Raw genomic sequence first — 22,655 nt, 5'->3', positions numbered from 1 at the left:
TAGATACGCCTATGGACTAGACGATTGATCACTGCCCGTTCAGGCAGTGCTTAGAATACAGGTGAACACAGATGTCACGGCTCGTCGGACCCGCAAGACAACAAAGGCTGAAGTTTCTTTGCCGACTGGCCTGGTGGGAATGTTTTTGGCGCGTGCACGTAGTACTGCGTCTTCCATTCCTATCTTAGTCGTCTTAGCCAATTACGGACGTGCTTTTCTTATCATCCGCGCCTCCTCTCTTTGCCTACGCTTGCGAGACCATTTTCATATCAAACCTAATTTATATTGTCGACTTAGCCTATGATTTGGATTTTCGGTATCTACGATTGCCTTCCCTCAAGGGTTATCAGATTGCACCTATACTCACACACGCGTAGCTATTGCCTGCAACCGACACATTGGGCATGACAGCGCCGAAGGATACTGCACGTTTCCTTTACACGGAAGAGTAGGTGGCTTTACCACTCCTCGTCGTTACATAACTGAGTCAGAGTGTCGCTCATTCGAGTGAGTTTGCTTTTTCCTGTTCGTGGATAAAGCAGAACGTTTATGTCTGTGGAATAGTCGCTGCTTGCACCGGAAATTCAGGACGACGCCTAACTCGTGTAGGGAGCCTTCAAACACACGCCTACGTTATGAAGGCTCCCTAAGCTCTTGCAGCCTCCATCGCCGAGTGAGACCATAAAGCCACGTACGAGACCGTATTCCTTGAACTCCACTGCACCGTACAGCTTTATGTCAGCGCGCTATGATAAAGCAGGCACGAGTTGTTGAACATTCCCCTCCCCTCAACTTTTGCACCGTACGGGGCCTTTTCTATGTCCCGCTTTCTTGGCCATAAATGTCATGCCTAGGTGCTAGTGTTGTCTACTTTCGGTTGATTTCAACAGAACGCGTTCCCGCCTCTCATTTCTGCGGGTTTTTTCGCTGAACCTGCACTCTAGGAAAAAAGGAGGAAATCGGGTATCTAGATTAGTCCTCTTGGGGAGTGACTGACCTGCCACAACCGTTTCGTTCTTTTGTGGAGTAAATATGAGGGGATGAGCTGTTACTGCCCATGCGGTTACTCCTTCAAGCACTAACAGTTGCACTTTTCCGATGCTCCTCAATGGAGTAACGGTAATTCTTTAAGTGCTCCTTATAGAAGAAATTAACGACATTAGCGATTTAGAAGATGATAAAAAATTATTGAGGAAAAACAGTAATTCCCCAGTGGTGTAGGGATTCTAACTCACGTCTTAACGTTCTCGAGCCAGGCACTTTACCTACTACACCACGACAGCTTTTTTCGTTTTTCCCCCGACTTTATTGACAGGTTTCTGCAAGTCAGAAAGTAAATAACATTAACAAAAGTGTCAACGAACTAAGACAACATAATAGGCATCTGAGACAGGATAGCTCCTAAAGCCTCTGTGACATCGTTGTGTACGACTATGCCGCAGTCGCAACACCGCGGCAGCTTGGTTGAAGGAACAGGATACTTGGAGCATGTTAAGAGTATGTTAAACAGGTGCGGCAGAGAATGTGCGGCTGCAAAAATAAAACAGCCCGATTATTCTTAGGATTATTAAACCTCAGCCACATTACGTGATGTACGTGTGCGCAAACGGAGCGCGCAAGACGACAGAGAAGATTAAGTTTTCTGTCATTTAGCGTGTCCCGTTTGAGCTACACGTCACTTAAAGGGACACTAAAGGTTACTATGAAGTCAAGTTAAAGTGATAAAGCAAAGCTCTACAACGTCTAAGGCGTCAATATAATCGCGAAGAGAGCTTTAGTAACCGAGAAATTGAGGTAAATGCATGACACGATTTGAGACCCCCCAGCGACATTCCGGTACTAGCCCGATGACGAAGGCACTCCTCATCATAATTTGTCAGTAGTACTCAACTACTCGTATTAAAAAGATCATTTCATTAGGTTATAAGACGGAAGAAAATGGTACTTGTCTACTTCTGTTCGATTCTAAGAAAAAATAACATTTTGACGTTATCCTTCAGTAGTATGGATGATCGAAAGGTTTCGTTTTCGCTCGACTCTGCGCCGCGTGCTCTTTGGAGTTTCAGTTGTTTTGTTATCGCGTCGTGCTGCGCTGGTTCTGCTGGCTCGCCAAACTTGCATTTGGAACAAGCAGCGAGAATGCCACGTCCATGTGATGTCGTGGGATGCGCAAATGGTCCACGGAACTTGGCCACCGGCAGTTGCAACGGTGAATCCAATGTTACTTATCACTGTGTGCCAACGAGTTAACCTCTCCGTTCGAAGTGGTTAAGTGCCGCACCTCTGCCACAGCGCGTTGGCAAAGAGCCGGAAAATCGCATAGTTTGCTCGCTGCACTTTCGTCCAGAGCATAACGAGTTCAACGCCGACTTACTGAAGTCGTGTGGAGTGCCTTTCAAAGCAATGCTTTCCCGTAGCGCTGTTCCGTCGGTCTTGCCTGCATTCTCCGAAGCACAAGAACAACTGCAGGTCAAAGACGGGGTGGTGAGTGCGGCATTTGGTTTTCACGAAGGAAAAGCTACAAATGTGCGAATATGTACAGCCATGACATACAGTTTCCGTCGTAGTAGTACGCAACGACGCCGGCAGCGCGAGCCCTCAGCAGCTGGTCACGTTCATCAGTGCTTAAATTGCTGAAGTCGAGCCCAGCATCGCGAGCCAATGTGTCGTTGTCAGGGTCGTCCATTGCAACGAGCATCAAAGTTGACGTCATAAAATAAAGAACGAGCTTATCCGTCGCGCGCTTTCCCTTGCGCTAGCCACCATAGTTCCGCTTTCGCGCTGCTGTCGGCTCTGTCTTGGCTCTGTTTCTGGCCGCGCGTTTGCGTTGTGCGAAGAAAAGCCGTAGCGCCGTCTGCGGGCGCCGTTTTACACATCGACGGCGCAACGCCACTATGAGACCATGACGTCACCACTCCTCGATTGAAGGGCGGGTGATTTGAATTTGAAACGCTTCAGAACGCATTTTCTCTTCAAATAAGTCTATTCGCATGAAACAAGCGTTCCGAGGTTTCTGGTATGGTATTTCAACAGTCCACGTTGACTTAATATTAACCTTTAGTGTCCCTTTAAGTTTTGTACACTTCTTGGAACGCAAGCAACTGAGGTGTCAGGAGCCAGAAGCTACTTCCAGTCCATCAATTACTTACGCGTTTCATGTGTACCGTTTGAAATTAAGACTCGTCATATTGCACCCTCTGAATTCCACAGAATTTTTTCGCGATGAGGTACAGGACAGGCAGGAAGGTATGTCTATAAAGAGTGCAGCGTAGCTGATCGATGAGTATGTGGCAGGGCCGTGGCTTCAGGCCACAGAGCAGTAACGTACAGTACTATCAAAAGCCTTCTCCACCGACGCGATCTTACTCTTGAGGGCTGCAAACTAGAGAGAGAGAGAGAGAGAGAGAGAGAGAGAGAGAGAGAAATAAGACACTAGTCACAGTTCGGCGCGCACCGAAGGCATAGCAGAAGCATTGAAAGGGGTGGAAATTAACCCAGAAATCATTCGGGAGAGCTCGAACCGAGAGTTCAGTTGGCATTTTATCACTGTAAGGAAACGGGTCACGCCCGAAACTGCCCAAATAAAGGGCCAGTATTCGCTTTGCAGAAGCGATCATTCGAGTAACCTCGATCTCCTAAAGCCATACATGACGGATCTAATGGTATATGGCAAAGAGTGTATAGGACACTCAGGGACTCTGCTGTCACCATAGACGTCCTAAAGAGCTGCCCTGAATGTAGTTCAATAAACAAGGCATAAACTTGAAATTATTAACGTTTCCTGAATTTATACAGACACCACCGTTTCCGCCGCTTGATTCGGCAACACGGGGCAAAACAGAGGATTGCATGCGAAGTAAATGCTGCCCTTCATCCTCCCATTACGTTATTTCCGACCAGGGAACTAACACTTACCATCATCTGAAATTCGCGCACGGTACGCAAACTCATGCAGTTAGCCCCTTGTGGGACGAAAGCGCCCATTTCGGGACCTAAGTGTGCAGTTACCCTCCATTTTCATCGGCAAATTCTTAGTGTGGGCAACATGGAGCCAACTTTGACGACCAACTTCGCCCGGCGGGCGGAAACGCGGCGGCAGGACCCGTAATGTTAGCTGGATTGTGCTGCATAATAGCCGGATAACATGTAAATAGCCAACACGTACGTCTACGATGCTCACTATATTACTCTCTGAACAATTTTTAGCCGTGAACGGTAAATACAAGCGTTGCCACTAACTTGTAAATGTGGTGAAATGGGCTAGTTATGACGTTTCCGCTACCTAGAATAATAAATAAATAAAAGAAACGGCAGATCCCACGCGCTGTGGGAATAGATGTAAGCGAAGCTTTGTCTGCTGTTTGCGTTCATTGACGTTATTTGGCGGTGATATATTGACGGCATACGACAGTCGTGGTGTGATGTGAAATGTTACCTTGCCTGCTCAGCTTGCGTTTCTTGTTCTTGCTCCGCTCGACGCTTTATGCGAGCCTTCGTCTCCTCGGCACTAAGTGCACGCTTCGGCGCCATTCTGGGTTGTATAACGTTGTAGCCCATAAAATTGCCTCTCTCTCTCTCTTTCTCTCTCTCTCTCTTTCTCTCTCTCTCTCTCTAGAGGGTGTTGGGTGAGCACGGAGACAAGCGCGGCAGCTCCTGCACTGCATTTGTGGGGTGTTACGCCTAGTTACGGCGTCCAGAGGGTATTGTGCACATGCTACGCGGCCTAAATGTTGACACGAGCTTCTCGGGTCGTCATTACTTTGTGCCACACTCCTGGCATGTACTAACGCGATAGCGTTAAGGGCGCCCTTGTCAGATGGGAAGAGGACTTGGCGCCCGGAGGTGCCGCGTCCCAGAGCTTACATGTACTCATCAGCCCAACATCATTCGGTACATTGACCCCTGCACTCGCCCTCTACCCGGGCTGACCGGGCGGGGGGCTTTGGTTCGGGCCAACGGTCCTTCCCGGACAAGGGGGCTGCTGTGGTGCAGCACAACTGAGTTACCGCACTCAACACACAAACAGCCATGTCGGTCTTACAGGACACAAGCCTGACTGACCATCGGACGCCTGACTGACCATTGTATGCCTTGACGCAAAAGAGGTCAAGGCATACAACCATGGAGACCACCAAAGCCATTCGCGGAGCAGCGCGACCACACGAGGGTGCGCCACGACCGGTTCCGGCTATGGGTTCCACTGAGCCAAACAATACCCCGTAGATCGACTGGCACACACGACCGAGTCGAGCAACCTTAGGAGCATGCATCATAACTTAATGGAGGGAGAGCTTTCCACCTGACTCATCAAAAATTACGGCAGGACGAGCCCACACTTCGAGAAACTTCTTGTCGCCCAAGCGATGTCGCTCCCGGGTGAGATGGAACCAGACCTCCGTCCGTGCTTTCGCAAGCACTTCGTAAGGCCCGGCGCCCGTCCCCCGAAAATTGCATTACAGCGTTCCAACTAAACTTGGTATGAGCACTCGGCGAGTAGAAGCACGAACTGGTTGATCGCCTGTTTAGGTAGAGGGTGCAAAATCGGACAGTCTGATATAGAACACTAGGGAGCTTAAAGAGACTAGTAATCCTTTAGAGAAGAACTGCAGGAAGCAAACACTGCGTAAAGATATGAAGCTAGTCATCACGACCGCCACAAAAGGGGGACACTCCACGAGCCGGGACGGCTGTGAAGGGCCTGTAACTCAACGACAGGCACCCTCGCGCCAGGCGGTACATGAACGTAGCTCGCCTAGCGTCGAGGAAACTGGCTGTAATGAGCTTCCAGTCTGGCCTGTGGATGGACAGATCGTATCTTTGGCAATGCGGGGGGGAGACCTGGGGTGAGGATATCGACTAGTGTTCTTGGATTGGAGTTGAAACTACGTCGATGCCGGGGTGAACATTGCGGAGGCTTACAAGAGAATTGGCAGCCGCCGCATAAATGGTGGACGGGGAATCTGAGCGAGGCACACAGTGGGAAAATGTGCTGTGCGAAAACAAGCGGAGTCGGGTGCTAAGAAAAAAAAAGGAAGTAAAGCTCTGAGTTAGCATATCCGAGTTAAAAGCGACCTGGGGCCACCTGACATGTAGTGCAGTAGCCACGATGCCCAGGTCGGGAATTCCGAGTCCTCCCTTATCCCTGGGCAACTTGAGCATCTGCCTAGCTACACAACCAGTTGTCTCTTTCCAGAGGAAGCGAAAGAGTACCCTCTTCAGGATAAGCTTGGTTCGGGTTTGGAACAGAAGACAGACACGCCACATACGTCAGGAAGGAAAATATAAGTGAGCGAAAAATTGTTGCTCGAGCAGTCAATGGGCACGACAACGTGCTGAATTCCTGAATCCTGGTTTCAAGCTTCTCCTTAGCCTATTGCCAATTTTCAGTAGAGAGACCGTCTGGTTCGAATTGGAAACCTAGAATGCGCAAACGCGTTTTTACGGGGAGACCATATGAACGGGCTGCGGACTGGACGGAGTGGAGTTCAAGTAGTTCAAGTACACGGCTGCAATTTTCGACCTATACAACCTTGCACCGCTCGCCCTGCAGTAACTGTCCATGACCTCCAAGACGCTGCAAGCTGATGCCTCGTCCGGTACGACAATGGACAAGTCATCCATATAGGCAAAGAGTGCAACCTGGTGGGAGTAGGAACTTGCCAATTCCACTGTCACAGGACAACCTCTGCAGAAGCGATTCAAAAGCGACTACGTAGAGGGCAGGTACGTACGTACCTGCCCTCTACTTAGGAGCAGCAGCAGCAGCAGCAGCAATCAGCGGCGGCGGCGGCTGCAGAAAGTCGAAGAGGCAAAGAAAGCTTCGCTTTAAAAAAAGAATTGGGGCGAAAAAAAATTTGACGTGACCACACGTCTTAACCACGTTCCGAAGCGGTCGGCGTTAGTGGCATGCGTCTCAACTACCTCCCGACGTTGCCGGCGTTAGCGGCGTGCAAGACCGCAGCAGCAGCAGCAGCAGCGGAAAGTTGAAGAAAGAGGCAAAGAAAGCTTCGCTTTAAAAAAGAACTGGGGACGAAAAAAAAGACATGTAAGGCAAGTTAAATAGCCTTTTTCAGCGCTTTTTTTTTTCTTCTTCGAGATCCAGGCTTCTTAGGATATCTTCTGCTACCATTCTAGGAAAATTATAAACAAAATTTGGCTTTATGACAAATGCGTAACCTGCGGTTGCCGCTAAGAGCGTCTTTTCAATGGCTGTTTCGACCAAGGAGTTTTGTGTTGAAATTGATGTGCAGCGCTCGCGCCATCAACAACGTACACGACTGCAGCTTACACCTTGCACACACATGCAGTAGAATACGAGCGTTGTACAGAGCTAGTCTCTGCATCCGTGGCTCCGCGTCCTTCGGCTGACATCGCCACAGCTGTAGCAGACGATCCGCATGCTCAGGCGAAAGTGGGCTGCTAGTTTGTAGAAACATCTACATTTATCACATTTGTGTGTTTGTTTTTAAGCGTAGACGCATTACTGTGCACACGTATGCTACTAAAGATAAGCTTAACCCTTGAAGGCTTGACTTGCGTACACAACTGTGTACACCAAGATTGTATATCAACAATGAACGCATTGATGAAAGTAATTATTGCGATAGCAATTATATGGACAATCCAGGCGGATTTATGCCGTCGTCGTCGTCGTGATGTTCCGTATAATGTCCAAGGGCATTGTCGCCGCGCGCCGTTGCTGCGCGCAATGGAGAAAAGCAGGGCGGAAGTGTGCCATCTGCCGTCGCGCGCGAGGCACTGGAGGCATGCAGGGAGGGTAAGGGGGGGGAAGGGTTGTTCTACTCCGGCGGCGGCTGCGTATGGCGCGGCCGCCCGGGCCCTATATTGAAAGCGATCTGCCATGAGTACAGGGCTAAATAGCTTCGTGTGCGCTCTGTTCTTGCTGTTTATTTCGCGTTGAAGCGAGATGCAGCACGAAGGTCGATTGGCTCGCTGCTGCTGCCGTGCTTTCTCCAGCGTTTTGACAGCGTGCGTGCATGCATGCTGTGAGATGCATGCATGTTTGCTTGTGCAATCGTGACACCATGCTTGTTAATTAGTAAGCGAATATTTACAAGTTTATGCGGTAAGAAATCCAGTTTAGCTCTGTCGAATATATTTGCGTAACTTGCGTTACTTGCATGCCGTTGTTGTCCATAAGGAGTTTTATATTTTGCCCACCCAACCGTATGGGACGCAAATCGCCGGGCGTACAAAAGGATGGAGTGGGGCTTTGGGTACGCAAATACGCTTGGGTGCACTATAACTTTCTCATATCTCCGCCTGTATGGGTCTGGACGGTGGTCTCGCGTCATGAAGGCAAACAGGCAAAATTTCAGAAAGAATTGTTTGCGAAAAAGAAAAGTTTATCTACGTTGAACCTGAAGTTTATTTTTCTTTCTTTGTTACAAAAAGAGGAAACAAGAGTTAAAGGCCATGTGGCCTGACAGAGTCTCTTGCTCCTACACTCTTCAACAAAGGTACACCCTTTGGGGTGTATATGCGCCACACAACAATAATCGTCATCTGTCTTGCTTGCATTTCCTTTCATGAAAACGCTGCGCTCGCGACTTTCCTGTCGAGAATGCTCTGTCACACTGATAACGCGCATGCCGTTCGTGGCTTGGAAGTACCGGGCTTGCAGCGTTAAAGAAAGGAAATGCGGGCAAGACAGATGACGATTATTGTTGTGTAGCAAATATAAGCCCCAAAGGGTGCAACTGTTTTTAGAAGTGTAAGAGTGTTCGGCATACATGATAAATCAATGCAGGTAAAAAACAAATAAAGCATAAGAACGAGTGAGTACGATGTAGAAAATACAATTAAACAAGCTATAGTTTTACATTATATAATTACTACATGAAAAGACACTCTATGCTTCAAAATTTTGTTTTGTGTGTCTGTGTGCATTCACATTACAGTGCAGACTAAAACATACATACATAATGCACAAAAAATGTTAGTCCAAATAATCTTATAAGTAATTTGAGAATGTAAGAGAAATGTTTTATACATTGTTTAAAATGAGGTGAATAAAATCAATTTTCTATTCAACAATGTTTAGTAGCCTAGATATTTGATAGTTTAGATGCTGACGTCCATAATTAGTACGCGTAAATTGTATGGTTCTGATTTGTTTACGTAATGAGTATCGAGAACGAGAAGTGGGTAGGCTGACAACATGAAGTCTGTGTTTTTTATATGTATGAGTATTCTATAATAAAAAAAACTTGATTTGCTCGGATCAATGAATGTTTGCCAAAAAAGATTGTATGTGGGTAAGTCACGCGGCCCGCCGTGGTAGTTTTCAAAAATTCGGACTACTCGTTTTTCCAGGTTTAATAACTTCTCGTAGTTTTTTGCTGTCGTTCCCCAAATCAAAGTACAGTAAGTTACCTTAGAGTAAAAGAAGGCATAGTATATTGCTTTCTTTAGCCATAAAGGTATTAGATGAATTTTATACATAGCGCCTATTACATTACTAAGATAATTGCTCAGCTTCTTAATATGATTGTCCCAGGAGAAGTCCTCCTGAAACCATACCCCCAAAACCTTTTGTGTTGTTACTTGTTCTAGCCTTCTTGCTTGAAATGGAACTGTTATATTAACAGGCAATGGATTAATTATTTGTTTAAATATTATGTACTTGGTTTTGTTGACATATAGTTGTAGTTTGTTTATGTACAGCCATTCAAATAATACATTCAAGTAATCATTTATTTATTTATTTAAGCATTGCAGGGAGGAATTTGCAAAGAAAAGATTAGTATCATCCGCGTACATGATTATATTAGGTGAGGAAGAAATGTTAGGAAGGTCATTAATATAAAGGTTAAATAATACAGGACCATGTATGGATCCCTGTGGCACGCCAGTCTGTATTTTGAGAAGTGGGGCAGTCGCCTGATTAAATGAAACAAGCTGGTAACGATCCGTTAAGTAACTCCTCATCAGATCTGATGCCGCACCACGTATACCGTAGTCATAAAGTTTGGACAGAAGTATAACATGATTTACACTATCAAACGCCTTACGCAGGTTCAGAAATAAGCCTAATGTGGATAAACGTTTTTCAATATTTGGCAGTATTTGATGTTTTATACTTAGGAGCGCATCCTCACATGATTTATTTATTTTGTTGAAAAACATATTGTGCCGTACTAATAATAGCACATTTCCTTAAGACCCTCTAGTGTCGTGTTTATAACAGTTTCAGAAAGCTTTGAAAAAAGAGGTAGTATTCATATAGGTCGGAAATTATTTACGCTATGGTAAACGCCACCTTCTTGAATTGGGCAAACTCTGGCTATTTTAAGTTTGCTAGAAAAAATTCAGGATTCAAACATTTTATTAATAATGTGAGCTAAAACTTTAGAGATGATGTCAGGCACATATTTTATAAAAGATGCCATGATACCGTCGAAACCTGCAGCACTGTTTGACTTGATCACGCTTTCTACTTTGCTTGGTGTCGCCGGAAATAACATTAACGAATTTGGTACAGCCTGTTTCATAACATTATGCCCTATCTCTTCTGGACCTTCTGCAGAAATGTTGCGGCAGCATTGAACAAAGTGAGTATTTAGAACAGAGACTGGGGCTTCATCAACTGCAAGAGTACCGTTAACAGAAGGTATTCGTAGGTCTTGAGGGCTAGCCTTTCCTCCAGATAGCTTCTTAATTTCTAGCCAAACTTTTCTGGGATTCGTATAAACGCGCGACAGCACTTTCTCATAATATATTTTTTGCCTTTTTTAATTCTGAATTTACTTGATCACGGTACTCCTTGAATTTGTCTAATTGATTGATGTCTCGTGTTTTAAGAAATGTATGGTATGGCACACTTTATCTCTATTTTTGATTTTTGTGAAAAGCACATCTATCTACGGCTTTCTAATTTTTGGGGTCGTTTTGTAGCACTATGTTGTGGGAAGGCTATGTCGTAGCAATCGATTGAATCGAAAAATGAATCGTATGCTTTATTTGGGTCACTTTCAGTTAGCTAAGATTCCCAGTTATTTTCACAGATAAGAAAGCGAAAATAGGCTAGCGCCGTTGTATCGATGAGGCGGTAGGAATATACAGGTTATAGTTGCACCCGGATTTTTCGCTCCTGATTGATTTTAAAAATTATGTGGCCATCACATATCAGACTTTGCAGTGTAGCTTTCGAAGCATGTCCTTTGGCAGGAAGTATTGCCTGCCGTGTTCGGTACAACGCATGTAACTTCTGCAGTCGCTAAGCGAGTTCGGCGCGCTGACTTCAAAGCGGCGTTTGTGTGCTAGAGTGATATTCCGAATAAGAAGCACTCTTCAGCCATATATACTTTGTGTTCGGAAAGGCCAACCATCCATATTGTGCGTGGGTCGGCAGACACAGTCAAGCAACGCCTTTATAACGAAGCGCTTGTGATGTCCAAAATCCTTCGTATTACAGGCCACATCGTTGAATAGGTCGCGCATCATATACCGCTCGGTATAGAACAGGCTTAGGAGGGTAAGCAAAAGAAAGCTTGAATTTGACATTAATTCAAGAGATTTAGTTGGTGAAAAAAAGCATGCAATTTTCTTCGTCCGACGGAATGTGTCACTGCAGCCTATATGTGTCTGGCCGTGCGGCCCGCTGCATGGGCTGTTGCTTTTTTTTAGCACGGGTCGAAAGAAGAGGATGTGTACCATAGCGACTGCGGAGTAGGGACCCTCCCGCGCCGTCTTTGTTGTGGCGTCGACCGCTGTCCCCTATGCGCACCGCAGGTCAGTGGCGGCTGAGCAGTACGATGACGGCGCCACTACGTTGTAAAGCAACAAATCAGCCGTTGGGGATGCTTACATTTCTTCGTTTTACGGGTAAATTCGTTGTAGTGATCTTCGCTGTGGTACACAACACATATGAAAGCTAGGAATTCGGCCGGGACATGCGGAATCCTTTATTATACAGGTGTAGAGACGTTCGACTGTATACTGTAACCATCATAGCGGTCATAAAGACAGGGTTCGTCATTCAATATCTTTGAAATTATCAGACCATTGTAACGTTTGAATAAAACTTGCTCGAACCAGTAGCGAAAAGCTTTCACAGCGGTTTCATTCACGCAAGAAGTTTAACGACCGCCTCACTTCCTCTTTAGGTTTCGTGTCGAGTATTGCATACACAGTCGGAGGGAGCTCGTTTATTACCACTCCTCTGTGGCTCTGAAACTGTTCGCTGTAAGAGAAGTTTGTAAGAAGTGGATCTTGCAACATAAAGAACAACGCACAGTATTAGCGTTCCGGCTATAACTCTTGTTTTATCGAAATTATCATGAAACAAATTATCTGACAATTAGCCGCTAAGATGACTGTAACATTACGCCGAGTTTCATCTACTTTTCATAATTACGTAGCTCACAGTGAAGTTGTGAATTCCCGTCTGCTGTCACTATATGTCCTTCTACGGGAGGGAAACGGACATCCCCAATGTTTGTTTTAATAAAACTCTAGTCCTTCCAGTTTTCATTCAGCTGGTTAACTAGGAAATATGCTCAATCGAAAATTGCAAACAAACGTGTTTTGTTTTGTGCAATCCTTTGGCTGCGCCCCGGCCAACGCATATCGTCGCTCGCGTTGGGTTTCGCTTTAACGGTGACATGCGTCCTTACACACTGTTGCTACCAGTGGTCGTTGTTTGCTGTGGTTGCGTTATAATCGGCTAGGCGACGTTATCGGCAGTTTCCACGGGGCTCTCGTATGGGCCGGACGCGTCTCAGCGAAGACTTTCAAATTTTTTTAAAGGTTGCCTGGCAGTTAGCACAATTCTAGTTGATTAGCTGGTCTACTCGAAGAGGCGGACATTACTTCCACAAAAAAATTAGAATGCATAATCGCCTTATTAACAGAACTTCACACTAATTAAGTTTCTAACTGATTACCTTATGGCCGATATTGCAATTTACCAATTCTAGCCGTGGAATTCGCAAGGTGGATCCACTTGGAACGAATTCTCAGTATGACACCAGTTTCGAGATATTAATTCCCGAACTTTGCGGAGATATACATTGACGTTCCAGCCACTTTTGTGCTTCAATGCATGAAACGACGTTTTGTTAAGAAAGCAAGTGGAACGCCAATGCATTTCTCCGCAAAGTTCGGGAATTAATATCCCGAAATTGTCATACTGATAATTCGTTCCAAGCGGATCCGCCTTGCGAACTCCACGGCTAGAATTTGTAAATTACAATATCGGCCATACGGTAATTAGTTAGAAACTTAATTAGTGAATTTCTGTTAATTAGCCCAGTATGCATTCTAATTTTTTTTTTTGCAAGTAATACCCGCCTCTTTGAGTAGACCACCTCATCAACTAGAATTGTGCTATCTACCAGGCAACCCTTAAAAATTTTTAATGTCTTCGCTAAAACACCCGGTATATACATAGATGTATCGATTGAGGTAGAACATACCACAGCTTTGCTGCTCGTCCTTCTTCACAGAGTGGAAGGGCTGAGGAATTTCTTCTTTACTATTTTCTTTTAAATGCCTAAGCATTTCTAGCCTACCCAACGAGGAAACCTGTCCGTCATGTAAGACGAATCACCATAACTAAAGTAATGTATAAAAATCACGCAGAAACTCCACTGAAGTTGGTGCTGGCGAGTTTCAAACATACGACCCCACGCACTGAAGCCGAGTGTGTTAACCACTGGGTTCAACACCCACGCTTGCCGAAGGTGAATATATATCTGAACCATATGAATGTGTTGTACCAGCCGTACAAAACAGATGTCAAAGGAGAACAGTTTCCATGAAGGCTTTCTTGAATGATTTGGTGATGGTGGAATAAAAGCCATCTCTACGACCACATGTAGACCCGACCTGCCAGCATTGTAGACTTCAGGAATATTCAGATTTTGCGAAAATTTAATGCCAAACATGCCACATCCTTGATGCGTTTCGGTGGTCGCAGGATGCACCTTCCATTCGGGCGTTAGTTCAACGACCGAAATGCCACCGATCTCTCAGGGCGCATGCCCTTTGCTTCGCGCAACAGACAGATAAGCAGTCAATGAGTTGATAAGGAGTGATGAGGATTAAATGGGTCTCATCATGATTGATAATGATTCGACGGGGATGGAAAGGTGCTAAAGAGCGATAAGAGCTTAGAATGGTCGGAGCAATTCTGATAAGAACCGATAAGGGTTGATAAGGACTGTCAAGACTTGATAAGGGGCGGATCATGTCCGATAAGGCTGATCACGACTGATAAGGGTCGGATGTCCGATAAGGTTGGTAACGACCGACAAGGGTTAATAAGTGTTTATACTAGTCGGATCAAGTTTGATAAGGTCGAAAATGACACCGGGTTGCGTGGTGATGAACAAGTGGCACAATGCTTACGCATACTTAACAACTCCAGTGGATTTTCTGCATGATTTTTTAAAGCTTCTTTTTCTTTAGCTTTCCGAGGCATTCTCTTCTTTTTCGCTCTTCTCTCGGTGCGGGTAATAAAGTTACGCGCCGCCTTGCGGTCAAATCACGCATTGATCACGTTGAAAGCCCCATAAGTAGCAAGAAATGAGTGTGGCACGCGAGCTTTGTTGCCCGAGTCGCCCTGTGAAATGCGATGTTCGCTTGCAAATGCGACTGGAAAAGACGCGACCACGGATGCTATTGACGAACGCGCGAAATGCGAACAATAAAAAAAAAATAATTCACCGATGATTACGATACTCCCTAGTGCGAAATTTGAGCGCACCTTTATACGTGTTTTCATTTCGCTATGTTTTGGCTGACGCAGACGATCTGTCTCGTGCGGTACGTTGCACATGGAGCGAAGTGTGGCGCGACTGCCTCGCTAATCGAGAGATCGCGAGAGGCAGCGCGTGGGTGACGCGTGGGCGCGATTCACAGAAGCCGCCGCCTCCGCTCATGCAGCGCTTTGTTTCTATGTATGGTATCGGTGGCGTTATCAGCGAACAGACGACGGCGGTGGAAGCCGGCGGTGGAAGAAGGGGAGTACGCGACCAATAGATGAGAGGGTGCCACCTCTGAAGTGTACGTCGTTATATGACGAGCTAATCGAGGAATCGCAGAATGTTTCTGCTTGCTAAATGAATGTAAAATATAAATTAAATATTATACGCGAAGTTTTGAAGTATAAACTTGTGGTGTCGGGCGTTTACGCAATGCAGAAGTAATTTATTAATGTCATTCTTTTTCATTTTCAGCCCACAGGCGGTATCGCAAGCGTAAATGAGTTGGCCACGGAGTTGGCAGAGCGCAGGGCTATGTCGTCTGCTACCAGGAGCTCGCACGATGCATGCAACAGGAACGCACTACCAGCACTTCTCAAGTAGCTAGCACGACAAAACCGTGAACTGGTTCTCAGGGACACCTTTACTAGCCGACTATATCAATTTTCCTTCTTTTTTCGCCCTTCGTCATCGGCTCGGACATGACTCGCTCGCCGCCGCGCTGCCGCTATCCCTGCGATCTGCCCCACGGCGCGTCGCGTGATAGAAGCAGTGGAACTTAAATCGAACATTACGGTATACGGGCCCTGCATTGCCTGCGCGAAGTCAAATCGAAGAGTGTGGTGCTGACGGTGCGCGCTGTGCCGTGAAATTGAGAAACAAAGTGTGGCACTCCCGAACTAGAGAAAAAAGGGCAGCCAAATAAGAGAGCTTCACAATAACTTCCCGTCCTGACTGTATAGTTTTATCAGCCGAACGAAGGAAGCGCTGAACCAGCCTAGGTTGAACCCTTCTGACTGCTGAACGGCGATCTGCGAGCTATTCGCACTGGCGATAGCACTGGGAATTCGATCTCACCATACAAATATCTCCTTGGCATTGACTTTGAAGCTGAAGTCACGGCAAAGCTGACCCAGCCCTTAAACCGGCCAACACAGTAATTGCGAGAGCAACTTTGTGGACAATGCCGGCAGCAGAGATCTAGGCAATTCCGATTAATGCTTCGCGTCCGACTGAGCTCTGGGAGCTGCAGGCCGGTGCCGATGAAGCGCAGCGCGCAATATCCCTTCCTCTGCGTGGAATGGCCACTCGTACGCTTGCACCCGAGTCTCCTCCATTTGATAGCGTAGCCTGCAAAAGGTCTACTTAGAAAGCCAGAAATGGCGCTGCAACTCATTATCCGTCACTTCTTCGAAAGCGTATCGCATTTCCAGCCGTGGTCGCCACCGAAAGAGCAACGCCAAGCAGACGACGAAGGCAAGCAATAGCCTCCGAAGCAACCAACGCACGCGCGCGCGACGCCCGCGCGTCTCCGGGGACGCGCGACCGGCGCGCGCGGCCGGGGTCACAAGCCAACAGCCAAGCCACAGCAACGGAACCCAAAGCGGACTACCCCTTCTCCGGTTCCTACGACCGGTTCGCTTTGAAGATGACTGACAGATGCGTGACGTATTCGAAAATTGCGATACCGCCCCGCTGCCTCTGACTACCTGTGACGTAATCAAAAGTTTGGCCAATCAGGTGAGGCCAAAGGAACGGTTCCCCAACCGAACCGTTATAAGATTCGGCCCCTGGCCTCATCTCGTAGCCATTTTCGCCGCAGACCCCGTCTTGCGCGGCACTACGCTTTTCTCACACTTTCGCCATACCCTCCTCCTCCGCTTACCGCCTCATGGGTCCGCTGAACTCTCCTCCGCTTTGCTCCTTGCGCTCTCTTCGCTATTGCCGTCTTTCATCCTCGTTGCGCTCCGCGCTCGCTGTTTCATCCTTTGTTGTGCTCGTTCGCTTGCTTACAAGGGACGCCGACGCTCGCTGCAGGAACGGGCGCCTAAGAGTGGCGCTCTAAAACGAAATGATAGCAGGGGTCTGTGCAGCGTAGTGAAGGAAAAAAAAAATTCGCCGACAATTGATACTCCCTAATGCGAATTTTGAGAGCGACTGTGTAGGCATTTTGAATGCGCGATATATTGTGGCAAAGAATTTGATTCTGAACGACACGGTCCTCGGCGGCGGCGCTGAGCCTCTGCTCGGGCAGCTCATTTAGCAGCAGCGGCAGACGAAGCATATCCACCGATTGCATCGCTCATTGTTCAGAAAGAAAGTGTGAACACGGGAACGCATGGCTCGCGGTAGCGCATTCTGTAGCTGCGGCGGCGCAGCCGAAGCAGTGCTTTCGCAGTGCGTCCGAATGAAGCCGGTTCGAATGGGTCCAAAGCCCACGCCGGCTTTGTTTCCATATATGGTGTAGGTAGACGCACTCAGTGCGTGCCTGGTTGCGCCGTGAAGCACGTCTTGTGCGGCACTCTGCTTTCCTCCTCACCCTTTCTCCATATTTCTCTCCTACGCTTTCCTCCTCGCGCTGTTTTCGCTGTCGATGTCTTTGATCCCCGCTGCACCCCGCGTGCTCTTTCATCATTTGCTTGATTACGCCGAGGGACGCTGACACTCAATGCAGGACCGGGTGCCTAACAGCTGTGCTCTAAAAAAAAGCCTGCTGTATGAGCGGAAAAGTAGCATTAGCCGTATAAGGTACTGGACAACGGCAGGCCAGTGCATTGAAATCAAAATGAGGTGCTTTGTGCTTGGATGCTCTTTTGGAGGTGAACCGATGTTGCTGCCACAGAAAGCAGTTGTATACGATGTGGTATAGTGACTTACATCACATGCACAATAAAGCTTCTCTTGCTGGATTCTACCCGAGTATTTAGTTCCGTGCATGGAGTAAGATAGATGGTGGTATTCTCCTTTGCGAGAAAACAGCCTTCTTGTTTTTGAATATCTAGGACTCACTTAAAGCAGCTGCCAGGAACCTTGCACTATTTACTAGTGAAATTCTAGTGTGTAATCTTAACGCCTTTCTTTCATTCGTTCACGGAGAAGCTGTATGTTAAAAAATATTATGGGGTTTTACGTGTCAAAACCACTTTCTGATTATGAGGCATGCCGTAGAGGAGGACTCCAAAAATTTTGACCACCTGGGGTTCTTTAACGTGCATCTAAATCTAAGTACACGGGTGTTTTCGCATTTCGCCCCCATCGAAATGCAGCCGCCGTGGCCGGGATTCGATCCAGCGACCTCGTGCTCAGCAGCCCAACACCATAGCAGGAGCTGTATTTAATAAAGAAAGGCGATCAAGATTGTTTTCTGGCAACATGTTCAGCTGAATTTTTGTAGTTCTGCACGCTCGAATGGCGGCGGATGACATATTCACCATGCAGCAGCAAGCAACCGCATACAGTGCCGAGCTAACATAGCGGCAAACACACACACAGTTCCGTTTGCAAGCTGTTGATGGAGCATACAGCTGACTTATTATCCTCACCACAAGACTGAAACTGAAAACGGAAACTTTATTTTTCAAGAACATCAGAAATACATGTACAAGAATATTTGGACCGATAGCCTAAAATGGCTAGTGGCCGGTCCAGTGCAATATACAACAAATATGCACAGGCCAGCTAGAGAACAAGAAAGCATGCAAAAAATACTAACACACACACACACACACACACACACACACACACACACACACACACACACACACACACACACACACACACACACACACACACACACACACACACACATGCACATACATACGGGTATATAAATATAGCTATAATACGTAAGGAACATATAGTGAGCATAAATCATTTGCACATACATTCTGTACTTGCTCATGCCAGTGCGAGTTTTCATCACAAATGACCCCTATGTATTTGAAAGAAGGGACTTGTTGAATAAGAATATGATTTAATGATAAGTTAAGAATTGCAGTATCAATATGTTTTGTGCAAGAGTGAAATACAATGTATTTTGTTTTTGCACAGTTGATAGTCAAGTGATTCTTGCCAAACGATACCGAGATGTTTGACAAATCGTTCATCACGTCATTCTGGAGAGCTGGAAGGAAGTGCCCTGTAAAAATCAAAGCTGTGTCGTCTGTATACATCAATACCTTTGACTTCTGCAGGCTTGTGGGACATCATTTGTATAAAGGGAGAATAGCATAGAGCCTAAGACTGATCCCTGTGGTACCCCACAGTTAATATTACTGTACGATGAATTAATGTGATCAATGAAAACCTTTTGCTTACGCGCCAATAGATAACTAGAAAAGAAATCAAGTGAGTTATCTGTGATTCCATAGCCATGCATTTTTTCTAGTAAAATGGTATGACTAACTGCATCAAATGCTTTCTTAACGTCTAAAAATACTACTATTACTATGTTGTTTTCATGCACCACGGAATTAATATATTGCAAAAGCATCGAAACAGCAGTAGAAGTGGACCTGTTAGCAACGAAACCATGCTGCTACGATTATGCAGGAAGTGCTTTAATTGTGATGCAATCAATTCTTCGAATGTGGTGTTGATACAACTCAGGACAGATATCAGTCTGTAGCTGTCAGGGAGGTTCCTGTCACCGGATTTGTATACTGGTATTACTTTAGCAGACTTAAGTATGTTAGGATAAGTCTTAGAAAAAAATGCATGGTTAAATATGTGGCACAATGAACTGCACACATCAATTTTGCCTTTAGAATTTTCGGAGGTATGGTGTCATCGCCAGCCGCCTTGTTCCCCGGTAACTTGTTGATAACCTGTCTGATGTCATCCTCAGTTACGTGGCATAGACGAAAATTATCGACAACAGTACAGGGTGCACTTAAATTGGGTATATGAGTAGACAAACCGAGAGACAAACAGCGGATATGAGAGACGAACCGCTGCCGCTGGTCACCCGCAACACTGCTGAAGATGAGGATGGATGAATGGATGTTATGAGCTTCCCCTCTGGAATGGGGCGGTCGGTTGCGCCACCAAGCTCTTGCTATTATACTGCCTAATGTCCTACCTAGGCTAAAAAAAAAAAGAAAAAAAAAAACATTATGAACTCCCACAACCAAATTTTCTGATCCCCTATTGCAAACTGTGCTTTTGTACGTCTCTGTTTTTTGTCGTTTCCCTACTTTTCTTCCACCAATCTTCCAATTGTCTCTTACTAATCTCTATTGCGGACATGTTTACTTTTCCACTGCTCTCGCTGAAACCAAGGGCTTAAAGGAAGCCAGTGGTGCCTGAATCGACTGCTGGGCAGACATCTTCACATTCTAATAAAACATGCTCCATCGTTTCCCTAGCTTTACCGCAGCCCCCCAAGCACATGCTTCTTCTTCCTTTGTATATCTCGCTTTATAGGTGCGTGTTCTAAGGCATCCCGATCTCACTTCAAAAAGTAATGAGCTTCCCTTTGAGTTATCATAAATTGTTTCTTTTACGATTTCGTTTTTTCCTCTTAAGTAGTTACTCATGGCAGGTTTCTTATCCATTGCCACCACCCATGAGATTATTTTAGCCTCTCTGACTTTCCGCTTGAGGGCAATTAAATCCAGCACCATCTATGATTCTCTTCAGGAAATCATGCTCGCACTGGACACTACATGTAACGCCTTATCAGCCGAGTTGGCACTCCTGTCTGTTTTACTCCGTGGTAAAGGGGGCTTAAACCACGCTGTGTTTTATCAGACTTTGACATGTGCACGAGCACATGGCAACCTGGCACCCTTGTGGTAAAGGGGTCCTGAACCACCCCTCGGGCTTGGTGAAAAAACACGGATAGCATATGCTGCTTTGAATATCTCAGCAAAATTTTGCAGTCATGTGCGACACCTGGAGCTCGCAAGCGGAGCATGGTCACCTTTTTCTCAAACAATCTCGTTTCAACAGAAGCCTATATTTCGTCATATATCAGATTCACATATGCGGCTGCTATGGGCACATAGCTTACATGAATCAACAAGGGTGTTTGGATCGGGGTTCTTCTTCCTACAGTTACGGTTTAATGTGGGCCTGCTTGCACCATATGCACCTACATTATATTTGGCTTAAGGTATCCTTATACAAACTACATACTACTCATTCAAACTGCATTTGGCATCATAGCTATTTTTCACTGTGTGCAATGTGAGCAGTGACCTGCATAATTTAATATGTTATTGTAAGTGCTTCACATCTTCCAAAGTGGCACTCAAGTCAGCATTGAACTTATGCCACAGGTTGTGCCTAGAGTTAAGCAATGAACTTGGATATCTGCATGGCACCACAAGTGCTTTGCATGCTTTAGCTTTGGCCAGGCACATTAGTTAGCTCACATCTATGCTTGTATATGTCATGTCATGTCAGTCATATCATTTGTACACAGCGCTCTAGGTGCGTAGCCAGGCAAACGTCTCAAGTGTTCGTCAACCCCTTAACTGCCAAGGATAAGATAACTCGCCATCATAAAAAGTGTTCTCTGGTGCCTCTGACGAGTGAACTTGTGAATTTTTGGCAATTTTTGCACATCTGTATGTGTTCAGTTTCTTGCAGTTTTTACAAGAAAATAATACACAAATTACTTTTGCCAGATATTTGGACTTCTGAAATTTTTTTTTTTGAATTTGTCACGACATTTAAGGACTTTTTTAAGGAATTTAAAGACCACATCTTTTTCAGTGGCGTAATCACTCTTGGTATTACAGCTAGGTAGGTTCTACAGTGATATGAAAAATTTAGCAAGTGTGCCAAGTTCAGTGCAACACTTGTGATTGTTTGTTTGCAGGTGAACCTACTTTATGGCCATATGGATGCAGAGCGCTGGGGACGACTCAAATTCCGGCTGCTACAGACGCTGCTTCATGCACTACAGTTAACTCTTGGCTTCTTGGTGATGCTTATCATCATGCGCTACAATGGATGGATTGCCATCTCTGTGCTGCTTGCGTCAGGCTTGGCTCACCATTGCCTTAGCCGCCTTGTCATGCCTGCACGGTTGCTACCAGTGTCTGACTGACATGTCGTGGAAGAATAGTACACTGCTGGTGGCAGGGGGTGATGGACACAAAAACTCTTCACTGGAGGATCAGCTTGGTGCAGAACATTTTTGTGCGCTGCTTCAACTGCTTCTAAGGCAGTGCCTTCAGTTTTACCTCAAGCTTTCAGTTTTCTTTGTGGATATCATCTGGATGCCACTGCATGGAAAGACATCTCATTTTAAGATCTGAGCTGTGAGTGTGCCTGTGATGCCTGTGGGCTGCCAAATGCGTGTTCAATAGCACCGTTGTGCTTCAGTGAAAGTGAGTGGTGGAGCTCCCGGTCAACCATCGCATACTTGTGCAGCTGTGTTTACCTATGGAAAAAGTGCCTTCCACCAAGTGATGTACACATTTACTGTCATTTAGTGACATTTATTTACAAAGGCTTCTTGGTTGTCATTTTGGTTGGTAAAGTCCAGATGGCACTTTGGGCTGCACCATCTTGCTGCTGGAGTCAAATAGATACTTCCGAAACTGGAGGGCCACCTCGATGGGCTTTTGGTCTGCGGGCTGTGGTGGGCGCTTACCACGCTCTCGCGGTAGCAAGGCACATAGCTCTGTAGACGGTTCACCTGCAAACCACGAAACCTATCATAAGACCTCCATGGTAGCTGGTCCAACCACCCAACTCTGTATGGGCCTGCGGCTTTGCCAGGTGGTTTTAAAGGTCATCAGTAGACAAAACATCAATTTGTGTACAGAAATACAATTAAAGTGTTATCGACAAATAAAAGCGCCAGAAAAAATAAGCTTGCATTTCAGTACATTTTCGAAGGCCTCTTTTTTTTTTTTTTTCCTACCTCTCACTGCGTACCCCTAACATGAACATGTATAGCTCTTAGCCTGA

General features: G+C 46.0%; 2 protein-coding genes across 4 annotated transcripts in view; one reads left to right on the top strand and one right to left on the bottom strand.

Annotated features, from left to right (window-relative positions):
- The window catches only part of LOC142558406 (high affinity copper uptake protein 1-like), a 40,919-nt gene extending 18,345 nt beyond the window's left edge, over positions 1-22,574 (top strand). The window contains exon 4 of the mRNA XM_075670546.1: positions 21,556-22,574. Within this exon, the coding sequence (XP_075526661.1) occupies positions 21,556-21,786 (231 nt within the window). The 3' untranslated portion in view covers positions 21,787-22,574. The remainder of the gene's footprint in view (positions 1-21,555) is intronic.
- Positions 21,888-22,655, bottom strand: part of eEFSec (eukaryotic translation elongation factor, selenocysteine-specific) — a 94,975-nt gene continuing 94,207 nt past the window's right edge. For all 3 annotated transcript variants that reach the window (XM_075670534.1, XM_075670537.1, XM_075670540.1), the window contains exon 9: positions 21,888-22,380. In XM_075670534.1, coding sequence (XP_075526649.1) covers positions 22,171-22,380 — 210 coding nt within the window. In that variant the 3' untranslated portion in view covers positions 21,888-22,170. The remainder of the gene's footprint in view (positions 22,381-22,655) is intronic.

Source organism: Dermacentor variabilis, chromosome 1, assembly GCF_050947875.1.
Source record: "Dermacentor variabilis isolate Ectoservices chromosome 1, ASM5094787v1, whole genome shotgun sequence".
Lineage (NCBI taxonomy): Eukaryota > Metazoa > Arthropoda > Arachnida > Ixodida > Ixodidae > Dermacentor > Dermacentor variabilis.
Note: the sequence above shows the minus strand (reverse complement) of the source record. Positions and strands in the feature narration are given on the sequence as shown.